General features: G+C 40.0%; 1 protein-coding gene across 8 annotated transcripts in view; it reads left to right on the top strand.

The window, feature by feature from the left end:
• mcf2l2 (MCF.2 cell line derived transforming sequence-like 2) overlaps nucleotides 1–5,033 on the top strand; it is a 137,966-nt gene extending 132,933 nt beyond the window's left edge. For all 8 annotated transcript variants that reach the window (XM_051947577.1, XM_051947575.1, XM_051947570.1 and 5 more), the window contains one exon: nucleotides 734–5,033. In XM_051947577.1, coding sequence (XP_051803537.1) covers nucleotides 734–822 — 89 coding nt within the window. In that variant the 3' untranslated portion in view covers nucleotides 823–5,033. The remainder of the gene's footprint in view (nucleotides 1–733) is intronic.
• The last annotated feature ends 8,422 nt before the right edge of the window (nucleotides 5,034–13,455 follow it).

Below are 13,455 nucleotides of genomic sequence, written 5' to 3'. Positions count from 1 at the left end.
CATGAGCACAGAATCCCGGCAGTTCTGTGTTGTTGAGATCAATATTTGTGCCACAAAATACACTTTTCCTACATTAATCACTCCTGGGTTTTTTATTCTTTCTTCCTCTCCTTCTGTTTTGTCTCACTTTGGTGTATCCATCTGTCCTTGATCCATCTCTCCGCCTCCTCCTCATCTTCATGCCAACTTGAAGGCCAATCCTTTAAGTGTTTGCTATGACCTTGCCTGCTTTGTTATGGTGCTCTACCTCTTCAAAAAAAAAAAAAACTACCACTTTCTTTTCCTCACATCTCCTCCTTTCCTTTTCCTTTCATCACATTCCATTCCTCTTTTGTTTCTGATTTGCATTTTTTCCCCCCACACTTGAGGTACACAGACCTCCATGCTCGAGGAGTTGACCTTCAGTATTTTGGTTAAGTGGAACCCATTTACAAAAAGCCTCCTTCACCTGTCTGTGTTGATTGCCCCCATCTGCCTCCCCTATAATTCTGTATGCATTGTACTGGCTGATATTTTTTGCAGATATTGGACATGCTCACTATTATGCTTCCTTGTTTGAAACTCTTCTTAAAGCTTCCATGTTTGATTTATTTTTCTAATTAGCGCTGCAGTCCGGGCTGTGCATCCTCATTCTTAAAGCCTGTGTTTGAATACCACTCTCTTTCCATATTCCTCCATGCCTGTTTTGTGATCACACCCAAACTGACTTGAATCTGTTTTCTTGTTTTCCCAGACATCTTCAGTGATCTGTGTACAGCAGCACTCTCCGACTCTGATGAAAATGAAGCCAGTACATGGGGAGATGTGTCTCAGGACAGCTAATGAACACGGCTGACTATTAGAGTTCTTTACATCAGACTGCAAACCTTTTTTTTGTTTTATCTCAAACATGGCTGTTAGTTATAGCTGTAGTTTTTCAACTGTAATTTCCTAAGCTGGACTACCGCAAGTTTTCTACTTGTAGTTCTTCTGGATGGGCTGCAAATATGGCCTGCGTTTGTTTTATCAATTGCAGTTTTTCACGTATGACTCACTGAAGTTTCTCAGTGAAGCCTCTGGAAAAAGCTGGAACCTTACAATGCCTGAACGCCATCGTGGGAAAGCCATATCAGATTTTTAATTCAAGGAAGTACCAGCTGTTGTCTGTCAGGAACTGACGACTGCATGGATGTGGATACTGAACTTTACATCCAGAACTGAGCTTACATGCTGTAGAAAATACTGGATGCATAAAAATTCAAATCCCTGTTCTGATCTGGATAACCCTTGGGAATGATGGGTGATAAATTCCATGTGCTGGTTGCAAACAGGCCTTTGGCAGTGTGCCATGTTTTGCTGCTACCCTGCACTGAAGCAGAATTTTTTAAGTTCAGATTCTGATCCTCTATTGCCCCTTTTTAGCTGCTTCAGCTTTTCAGGTTTAAACAATAGACAACTCACAGTAGCTGCTGTCTCCACGAGAAGGTAGAGGTTATCATGTTTGTTTTTCGTTGTCCGGGTAAAACACCCACATAATGTCACATTTCATCACATAGTCACTTCAGAAAGCTTTCAGACTTCTTCAGTTTTTGCACACTGTCATACTGATAGATGAACCATCACCTCAGCCTCAGGTAGCTGTACTCTGGAGCAAGATTTATTTAAGGATTTCTCTGTGTTTGCTGCATTCTTTCTCAATTCAGTTCTGAGGATTCCCTCTGTCCCTGTAGTATGATGCTGCCACTACCATGTTTTACTCTCGGGATGGTGTTAGCCACATAAGTGCCTGGTGTTCACCAGATACAGTGTTTGGAGTTCTGCCCAGAGAGTTTAGCTTACGTCTCATCAGGGAATCCTTTTTCCTCTCTGCTGCATTTAACAAACTCCAAACAGGTTGTCATAATAAAGGCCGGATTGATGAAGTGCTGCTGAGTCAGTTGTCCTTCCAGCGGGTTCTCTTATCTCTGGGGAGGACCTCTTGAAGATTGACTGTTGGGTCTCTCGTCACCTCCCAGATCAAGGACCTTCTTGCTTTGTTACTCAGTCTACACTCTGTGTCCTGGTGGTTATGGCCTTCATCCATTTCTTAGTATTGAGACCACTGTATAACTATGGCAAATGGTCTGAATACTTTTTACTAGTGCATTTTTTTACCCATTTAGAATAAATTATACAACACAAAGTGTGTAGAAAGTGAAGAGGTCTGAATACTTTCTGAAGTGACTCTATTTTCCTCCACTTTCCTGTTAAGACACCTCATAAGTTATCTGTATAAACTGCTAAATGTCTGAACTTTAGTGATCTAATGAAAGCTTGTGGAAGGGCCAGATAGCTGAATCTGATTATGTACTGTATTTGTTACATGCATTTACATATGAACATTTTAAAAATGTATAACAACAAATATATTAGTGATATTTTAAATTTTTATGTCTCCTGGGGCAGAAAATGCCTTATAAAGTCAAAAATTACTAACATTTTAGCAAATATTTGCCCTTTTAGACATTCAGCAAACATAAAGTTACATGAGAATTATTTTGGAGTCGTGTGTATGCTAACCTGACAAATGTAAGTAAAATGCTGGCTCTTCTAGCAGTGTTTCTATTCTGTGCTGCATGTGTATAGTTGTTTCTTTGCCTAAAGCAGCTTTCTGCTCCATCCAGAAATAAGGCTGATGAGAGTGGTGAGACCCAAGAGGAAAGGAAGGCTGTAGTACAAAAACAATGAGCTAAAAGATCCTTGGAATTGACTAGAACTGCAGAGTTGGGTGTCATATCTGACTATTTGTACATATAAAATGTGTTGATTGGTTCAACATTAAGTTTTCAATATCAGCGCCGCAACATTTGAGAAAATCTAATTCTTACAGAATTTCCTTCATCAGCTAATGATAGCTAAATTACTCTCCGACAGAAAAGATGAGAGAAATAAATCAATTACAATGTGTTTTCTATTTTACTCTTTGTGAACAGCACGCCGAACAATGCTAAATGTGTTTTGATGGAAATTAAGCATTACTGCAGAACATCTCTTCGTCAGATAAATATGGTGCCGACAGAAACCTGTTTTTAGGAACCAGATTTATCTCAGTGACGTGTTCGGCTGCAAGTAACTGATAAATTCAGAAAGACTCATTTCAGCATAATAGGATTTTCACTACCGAGCTTGTTGAGAACATTTCACACTTTAATTCTCTGTATGCCAACTCACTATCAATAGACAGGAAATGTTCAAACATTGTGTTTCTGATTTCGTGCATATGCTCTGCACAATAACTACAAAAGATGCTATCCAAGCAGTCACATCCCACAGTTTCTGCAGGGAGGGTGACTTTATACAATTGCTCATATACAAAAGCTCATATCGAATGGATAATATTCAGAATATTGTATTAATTCATGCTCGCACATCGCTTCGTGTCTTGTTGATTTATCTTCAAATCCATACAGCACCAGCTAATTGCTGGCAGTGTACTCGATCAGTAGCCACATTGATTGTATTTCAACCTTGAATTTCATTGAAGGATATGAGCGTCTGTTTATTCTGCTGAATCTAAGCAATAGTTCAGTTTTGCTATATGTTATCGGATTCATGAGTCTTTTGAAGTCCTTGCAGAAAGAGCTTACGCCAGTGTTTTTGTTACTGAGGAATTAGCATTTGTTTGCAATTTGCGAGCATTGACACTTTAAGTCAGGTAGACTGAAAGGCATTTCTTTGACAGACTACACTTGCATCCTTTTTTTTTTCTCAAGTGAACTACAGTATTTTGTGGGAAAAGTCAGGGAACTGTTTTTTCAGGGAAATATTTTTTTAGTAAGGCGCACCTGTTTCCTAACATCAGCTGTTGGTGTATAGTTAGTTTTTTTTCTATGAGGAAAACAGTTCTGTACACTGAACATGGAACCTGGTGAGTGCCAGGAAGGCATTCTGGTAAATGTAAATAAACATCAGTGTTACTTTAATGTTGCAACTTCTGGCGGATCCATTCTCTGTGTGACTGCTGTATTGCTGTACATCATTCCCCGTCACAAGCTTTCCAGCACTGTATTGCATTTCTACTGACTGACTCAATTCTATAGACGAGTCACTGAGACAGCAGCACTGTATGGCATGTTGCATCATGGGAAGGATAGTAGCTCATTTGGTTTACATTTATTTTATGACATATGGTAAATGGAACAAAAGAAACCAGAAAGCTGAACGTTCACCTACTGACTGAATACATGTCAGAATGCAATATTTCATGTAGTTGCTCTATAAGAAAGCTGCAATTACCTGGGGTCAGTCTTTAAGAACCCTAACTCTGATGAGCAACAAAGAATAGTTGGCGGATGGATAAGTTGATGAGTGGGTTGATTGATGAATGACTGTTGGGCGATGGATAGATGGGTGAAGACGGCTGGTTAGGCAAGTGAATGGACAGATAGATATTTAAATGAATTGCCATTTGTAAGATAGTGCAAAGCTGAATAAAAGGTCATATGCATTGAAATTCTGATTGTAAAGAAATACACTCCTCTTGAACATGCTGTATATTTGGTTTGTCCTTTGTTAGATGAAAAATGCTGTATCTTTGTAATGAAAATATTTCTGTTATGCTGCATCATGCTGCAATTTAATTGCCATATTAACCCTATAATAGAATGTATCAAGTATGTATATTGTATCTGTCATTGTAATGTAAATATTGCTTTATTGTGATAATATGCATTTACAATATGAATTTTGTCACTTTTTTTGTATTTTTAACTTATTCCACTATTCCAAGCTCACCATGTATTACTTCCTACTGAAAATGGAAAGTTTCTACCAGTGCGAAAAGAAAACAAGTAATCAACAGAATTCTTTGAAATCAGCCACTATGCATACAGGACATGTGCTAACCAGATTTAAAGGTGCAGTTATTGTATATAAAAGCAAAAGAACGGACAAGAAAATGTTTGGTGGCTGTGTGATCATTCTCCTTTTCAGTATCTTTGAACTATTTGCTCTGTTTGCACTGGAGGAATGGTTTTGTGCCAGTTAATTAAAGTAATACAACAACTTCCCTGCCAGATTTGACCTGGTGTTGTGAATTTAGTGAGAACACTAAGAGAAGCTGCCAAAGTCCTCAGTGATGCCTTTGTTTTCTTATGGGCTAGGAATGTTTCAATCCGCTACCTAACTCCTCAAAGGGGGCAATCAGATGTTTAGGGATGCTCTAAAATTATCAGGATAACTAAAAGTATTTGGAAGCTAAACCATGGTGAATGATGAAATGTTATTAAAACTATCAGTGAATATTCTCTGCAGTTTGTGGACACAACACATAGTCAGACATTAAGGATTAAAAAGTACAATCTAGACATTCTATATCTGCACCGCTGAAAAGCCAAAAAAAAATCAATAAAAAAAATCTGTGCCTGATCAAATTTGGTCTCTCACCAATGAAAGGTTGTCTCCCTGTGCAGTGCCTCATGCCAAATCCTCATTTGCAAGTTTGTTTTGACCATTGTCAAACCTGCACAGACGGTATATGTCAAATTCTGTTTCAAAATGGCCTAAGCTTTATGTTAAGGATCAACACTGGTGTCAAGAGGTGGGTCTAAATGTACAAACCAAAGATCAACTGTCAGTTTTCCCCATGGAACTGGTCAGGTGTGCGCCATAGCATGCTTGTTGTTTTCTTCAACAATGAATGGGGTTTATCTCTCATGGTTGACTGTCAGTGCTATGTTCTACTATAACTTTGTGAGGTATTTGAGGCAGAACATTCAGCACAAATGGCCCAAACTGTCTTCTGTGGTATCGTTCTTTGGCTGCACCAACATAACTGTCATTGTACATGTGAACTTACTTGCCAGATTTGGCTCCCCTCAACTTCTTCCTCTTCTCTAAAATGAAGTTGAAGAGTTGCTATTTTGACAAACGAAACCAAGGAGACACAGCATGCTTCCCTGATGATGGTTGACATCCGGACTAGATGGGACTTCCAGGGAGCGCTACAAACGTGGCAGGAGCACTGGGAACATTGCATTGCTGTACAAGTTAAGGATTTGATTGGAGACAGCAGATACATTTAAATCTGGTAGGTTTGTGAATTTTTTTTAAATGCTGTCACTGAATTTTCTGATCATTTGTCATTGTCAGCACTGTACAGTGTTTAATTTCAGATTTTCCTTTCAATGAATTGGTAGAAAATCTGGCAAAACTGACTCATGTTTCTAATCTCATTTGACAAATTTCTGATGTTATCTCATACCAACATCTGAGCAGCTAATTTAATACAATGTTATACCAACAGGCACTATGGGCAGAATGACAAAAAGGAACTGGATGTAATACACTTTTGGTTTACTTTATTAGACACACCCTAACCTCTAAATGGTAAGGTAGCACCATTTAAAAACTCAGGTTTAGCAGCGATGTGATATACCATGATTTCTCAAACTGAAGGTTGGAGACTGTCACCCAACCTATTGATCATTTACTCCAGCTTGAAAAGTAATATTTGTGGTCAAACTTTAAGTTTCGTACAGACTCAAATGCTACTAATCGCTGCTTGTCAACAAAAACGCTGCTAATATCGACACCATGAACGTGACTGCTGAGGAAATCAAGTTCAAAAGGACATCGTTTCCATTCATGAAGGGTGCAATCACACAATATTTTTACATCTCTCTTGACTTTTCCTTTGTGGTCGTTGTCATTGGAGACTCATGAACAAGGCGAAAACACAAGCGTTTCACTTCTATCATGGTGAATTTTCTGTGCCTTTGAGACAGTGGGAAAACAGTCTTTTTGCTGGCCACTGAAACGGAGACTGAACCATGCAGACTGCTAACTCAGCAACTGTAAGCCTTGAGACTGAGAGAGAGAAAAAGCACCGTGATCTCCAAGACAAGACAAGATGGGTGTTCAAATAAGATGTTATTATTAAAGTCTGTGCCAGCAGGCGGTGAATTCATGCGCTGTCTAAGGATCCTCTGCGCGTCGACACAGCTTGTTTTATTTTGATTTAAGACCGTATTAAAATGATTCAAGACTGCATTAAAATGAAATGTAATTATAGTAAGTTGGGTTTGAAGAGAAAAAAAAGCAAAAGGAGGGGAAGCAGTAAAACATCACATCAATGACTTCCATACATCGAAGTATGTGATGAAATACAGGCGTCATATGGAAAGCCCTAGTGTATTTCTGTTCTTTTGTCAGCAATCAATTGCTCCTCAGGTATGGTGGAGCAGTGCCTGTGCATCGTTGCTACTCCTGCCGGGCGTCTGATCTCCCTTCAAAAGGAAGAGCACAACGTATTAATGTTAGACTTAAAAGATAATGTATTCTCTCTGTCTGTAACTGGTACTAACTTTTTTTGACTGCTTTCTACTGCCCCCTATGAAACTATAGTTTAAGGAGAAACAATGAGTGTAATATAGATTTAAATGCTTCTGCTTGTCCAACCAGCCTCAGACACTGACATGGACGAAAGTTCAGGTTACCATTTCTGACAGGATGCTTAAAGTTGCTTACTTTTCACACCGTTACCCTAAAATACTGTAAATACCTGGTTTTCATGTATAAAAAATTAGGATGAAGGTGTGTTAGATTTTATAAGAAATATAATACCAGCCCAGTAACATTTTTTGAAGTTTTATGTTGGACAGTCAGTGCATCTGAGTAGTGTCTATGAAACATCAAGGAAACTGGATATGCTGCCATGGGGTTCAAGGAAGATCATTTGGCAGGTGTGGAAAACAGAGGAGAGTCAAGTCAAAATTCTGTTTATGCAGTCTTCCCCCGTTGGTAACACTTGGAGATGACAAACGCAGATTGGTTAAGAGACAGCAAGCAACAGTCTTTGCTAGTTTGATGTACCTGTTGAGTAGCAGCACTGTCCTCTAACATCAGCATCCCCCCACCAGACAGACATCAAATCTTCAGCCTTTTATTGCCTATTTCCTGAATGCTCATTTAACAAGGTTTAAGTCAAGCAACTACAATTTAGCATTGTTTGGGTGCACTCTGGAGTCAATGTTAGTTTCAAAACTGCCAGTCCCAATGCTGCTATGAAAACAGAAAAGCTGAAAGGGCTGCTCCTGTAAACAGTGATGCCACCCCACATGTGCTTCGAGTTCCTGTAGTGCAAAGCCACCAAATAACACCAAATATTGTCAGACCAGAAGAAAGCTCTGTCCTGGCAACACTCACTGAGTGAGAGATGAGCATGGACCTCAAGAAACAACAAAAATTCTCAGAGGAGAATGCTCAGTGCTTATGCCAGAAATAGTTCTGTGGTCTGTAACAACAAAACAAGTGGTGCTCCTTGAGCTGAGTGTTTGTGGGTGGAAAGGATGGAGTAGGCCCATGAGCAAAAGCTTGGGAAGTGCCAACAATCCTCAAATATCAACAGAGTGGATGGTGGGCATCGAATCTCCCATTTATGTAGGCTGTGGAGGATTTCCAGCAATCTCTCCGGACTCTTCCATCCTGGGAATGAGAGGTACAAAAATTAATTTTGAACATTTTAAATTGTTTTGGTTGGGTTCCCAGATAGTTCAGCTGGCTGAGGAGGCAACCCGTAAACAAGGACTACAGTTCCTGACGCGGCAGTCAGGGGTTTGAGTCTTGCCTATGACCATTTACTGCATGTTATTCTCCCAGTCTTCTACCCACGTTTCCTGTGTCTCTTTCTGTTGTCCTACATAATAAAGACCAAAAAATATAATTTCTTTGGTTGATTTACTGGCACCCAAGACCTTTCTGGGATCAGCAGTGATACTAATTTTTGAGTAAGAGTTTTCCAGTTTGATATACAGAAAACAAACCATTGAGGATAAAAAATAAACCTGTTACTTAATGAACTTCGCTGTGCTATACCTGTGTAAACTTATGCATAGCCCCTTTCTGTATTCAGAAACTGTGGATGAAGCACCATTTGTGTTACTATGCCATGCGATGTTTCATCAACATGGAAAAGGTCCAGCATTGTAATTATTGGAAACTGTAATCAAACAGACAAGTAGTAACTGTTTTCTCAGAATTTTGGGTCGCTGGATCAGCCTCAGGGCTGCTCAGTGGAGTAGTGGTTCGCACTTTCGCCTTGCAGCAAGAAGATCCTTGGTTTGAATCCCGGGGTGGGCCTGGGATCTTTCTGCATGGAGTTTGCATGTTCTCCCTGAGCATGCGTGGGTTTTCTCCGGGCACTCCGGCTTCCTCCCACAGTCCAAAAACATGCTGAGGTTAATTGAGTACTCTAAATTGTCTGTAGGTGTGAATGCGAGTGTGATTGTTTGTCTGTGTATGTAGCCCTGTGACAGACTGGCGACCTGTCCTGGGTGTCCCCTGCCTTCGCCCGAGTCAGCTGGGATAGGCTCCAGCACCCCCCGCGACCCTAATGAGGATAAAGCGGTGTATAGAGGATGGATGGATGGATGTAATCAAACAGACAAGTAGTAACTGTTTTCTCAGAATTTTGGGTCGCTGGATCAGCCTCAGGGCTGCTCAGTGGAGTAGTGGTTCGCACTTTCGCCTTGCAGCAAGAAGATCCTTGGTTTGAATCCCGGGGTGGGCCTGGGATCTTTCTGCATGGAGTTTGCATGTTCTCCCTGTGCATGCGTGGGTTTTCTCTGGGCACTCCGGCTTCCTCCCACAGTCCAAAAATATGCTGAGGTTATTTGAGTACTCTAAATTGCCTGTAGGTGTGAATGCGAGTGTGATTGTTCGTCTGTATATGTAGCCCTGTGACAGACTGGCGACCTGTCCAGGGTGTCCCCTGCCTTTGCCCGAGTCAGCTGGGACAGGCTCCAGCACCCCCCCGCGACCCTAGTGAGGATAAAGCGGTGTATAGAGGATCGGATGGATGGATGGATCAGCCTCATGTGAATGAGAAACCTCCTTAAAATGTGTTTTTGGTGCACATATATCACAAGTGGAGAGGAGATTGTGCTCACCTTGGTCAGCACAAAAACTACCTTGTGCATGTATATTATGTATGCTGTGTCTCCTTCAGCAGCCACCTTTTCACGTCCTCTCCCCCTTCATTACTGTATATTCACCTGACCTCGAGGTGTCCTCAGTTACCGCCTCTGCATGTCGTCAGTTCAACCACCTCTCTCCAGCTTTCCCATTTATGAGATTGTTCTATTCGCCGTATTGTCTTGATTTTGGACTTTGTGGTCAGTTTTGCAATGAAAGTCACTTAAACCAAACCTATCTGTCCTTCTGATTGTTGGACTGCAAGTATTTTTTTGTATTATCTGACATGTTGCTATGACCGAGAGATCAGCTAGGTGAAGCAACCAATTTAATATCCAATTAGTATTGAACTCTGGTCTCTTTTACACATGCAACCTACTAAAAGGTGCAAAAAAAACCCCCAAAAAACAAGACATTTTCTAATCTTTTCATCAACAAATACCATTTCCAATTATCGTTAATTTTTGGCAGCTCATAGATACATTTTCTTTTGCTTCTTTGTCAAAAACATTGGATTTCTGACTGAATTTTTGAAAAAAAACGGGAAAAATATTCAAATGGTAACATCCCTATAGAGGTAAAGCAATTACAGATTATCTCTGTAAGTTTGTCCTCGTAGTATTACATAATGGTGCCGATGCGATTGGATGACGTCATTTCAGAAGATTTTTTGAGCTGCAAATTCATGTTGCAAGTGTTTTCGTCTGAGACATTCTCAAGTTGTTTCTCTGAATTCAGATCTGCTGGCTGTGAAGGCCACTGAAATCTATTGAACTCAATGTCTTGTTTGTGAAGAAGGTTTAGGCAACTGTGGATTGTTGATTCACTTTCAGCCTCAAATTCTGAAACCATCATCTGCAGAAAACCTTGGCACAAATCAAGATTCATCAGAGCAGGTTAAGTTTTTCCATCTTCAACTGTGCAGTTTTGGTTAACTGATGCCAACTGCAGCCTCAGATATCTGTTCTTAGCTGTCAGGAGTGGAACTCGACATGGTCTTCTGTGGCTGTAGCCTCAAGGCTGGACGTGTCGAGCATCCTAAGGTTCTTTTCAGCTCAGCACAGTTGCTCAAAGAGTGGTTATCTAAGTTGCCGTAGCCTCTCTGTCAGCCACAACCAGTCTTGCCACCTTTCTAATCAACAAGGCATCCACAGAAATGCCACTGGGTGTTTTTTGTTTTTCCACACCATTCTGAGAAAGTTTAGAGACTCTCAGTGGATCAACATTTCAGAAATACTCACACCTGCCTATCTGGCTTTGAATTTGTAGGTATGCAGGTGTTTCTAAAAAAAAAGAAAGCTTGGTTAGAATGTAGTTGGAGTTTGGTGACTGAGCATTCAAGAGGAGTGAGTTTAGGCTATAATGTATTGAGGTTTGAAGAAGACAAAGCTGGATAGAAGAAGCTAAGGTCCTGACAAAGCTTTGTTCCGCAGTGTAAACCTCCTGAGGGCTGTATACAGAAAGATAGAGATTGTATGTGTGTGCGTGTGTGTGGGTGTGTTTCAGTAAGACGACTGGAGGAGTGGTCCGACAGCTCAGGAATGCGAAAAGCATACTAAGGATCTCACAAGTCAAAGTAGAGGAAGAAAAAGAAAGGGATTGCTGTAACGGAGTTCGTTCACTGTCCTCCAGACCACATGCTGCTTCTCATGTGTGTGTGTGTGTGTCTGTTGGTCTGAGTTTGAGAGTGCAATGTGACAGATCACTCTTTTTCTATTGTTGAAACCAAATTCGACAAAGGGACCGAAAGATAAGGCACATTCTCTAAACTAGGGCCACTTTAGCTGCTTGTTGCATCATCATGCTAGTTATGGAGTTGGTATAACGATTAAAGGGGTTGGACACAGTATCTTGGTCAGACCTTGTTTACTCAATGAGCAGATTTATGCTCAAAACATGATTTTGTTTCAGATTATAGACAAGGGACAGAATGTTTAATATGCAAAATGTACTTTAATGGAGTTTTAGTTCATTTTAAAGACATCAGACAAAGTAAGTAGTAAACTAATTTGTGTCTTTGTAATAGAAGTGAGAGGTGGAGTAAGAATATCCTCCAACATGATGTGTGTTTTTGTTTGTCATGATCTTGGAATGTGGTCACACTGTGCAGATTGTATACATATTTGGCTGCAATCCAATGACCACCCAAAAAAGGTCACCTTCAGATGTGGTCTCATCAGTTTAATTCGCATTGCAATGCATTCTGCATGCATTAACATCTACATCAAGATTTATTTCCCATGGTGTAATGGCATAAATGGGGCATTTTGAAGAAGCTTGAGAGTTTAAGTCAGAACAAGTTGTAAATCTACATAGAATTTATATATAAGGCTGAAAATAAATAAATCTGGTGAATTAAACTTCCCCTCAAACTCAGTATAGTGGCGCACTGATCCAAAGGGCTGGATGTGTAATCATATTACAGTTTTTCTCAGTCACTTTGGTGCATTTCTCAGATCAGAATTGAAATTCTCAAAACTGCTTGTTCAAACTTCACATCATTGTGTCACTTGTGTACATCAAAAAGCAGTTTCTCATTTGAACAAGTTGCAAACGCTTTGGTACATCCATGCAAATGATTATGTACAATTCTCTTCTGTTTCCTATAGTTTCAATTGCTTTTGTCACGTTTATCAAAATGTATTATAATGGGTCTCTGTTGAATAGTCTCACCCACCACAATATCCTTGACACATTATGACAAGTTGTCATAATATGTCAAGCATATTTTTGTACATTTCCACTAAACTTTTTCAAAAAAATCTGTCCTGAATTGGTAAATTGCTCCCAGGTGAATCTTGACTTTCTCTAATGAAGGGAAATGTGTGAAGCATTAGAGTTTTCTGAAATCGCTCAAAGACACAAGAGAAAATATTTGTGATGTGGATGAGGATTTGTGGCCCAACAGACAGGAATGTCAGGAGGTGTAGGAAGACTGCATTGTAATTCCTACAGCACTGCATGTACAGTTTTCCCAAAGGAGACTGTCCTATGTTCACATTTCTACTTCTGTTTTTGTGTCTTTTTGTTTTTTCGTGGTGCTATGCAGCGCTGTTTTCCTTTCTGTATCACAACGGCATGGTCTGTCAATAAAGTACAATACAAACAGTAAAAGTATAAATGTGAATCTTGTCCATTCTATTGCAATCAGTCTCTCACATACACTAAGGTGTGACTTACAATTTGCAATAGCCATAGTTTACATCAGAACATCCCTCCAGAGTATAATGTTATAATGAGAACACGACTAAGCAATTTGACGGTCTTATCCACACACAATGACACAAGTACTTGTCATTCTGATACCACTGACGTGTTCATTGACACAGATATTTGCTTTTGAGAGATGAACTAAAGATTTTGAGCAAGAGACTGGCTTTTGCAGGTAATCCATGGTGTTTTGCTATTTGTATGAATTGTTTTGAGAAATGCACTTACTGTTTTGCAAATGTCGAGAATGATTCGAGAAATGAACCAAAGCGACTGTGAAAAACTGTAAGTAGTGCTATCAGCCAGTATATGACA

This window comes from Acanthochromis polyacanthus, chromosome 4 (assembly GCF_021347895.1).
Source record: "Acanthochromis polyacanthus isolate Apoly-LR-REF ecotype Palm Island chromosome 4, KAUST_Apoly_ChrSc, whole genome shotgun sequence".
Taxonomy (NCBI): domain Eukaryota; kingdom Metazoa; phylum Chordata; class Actinopteri; family Pomacentridae; genus Acanthochromis; species Acanthochromis polyacanthus.
Note: the sequence above shows the minus strand (reverse complement) of the source record. Positions and strands in the feature narration are given on the sequence as shown.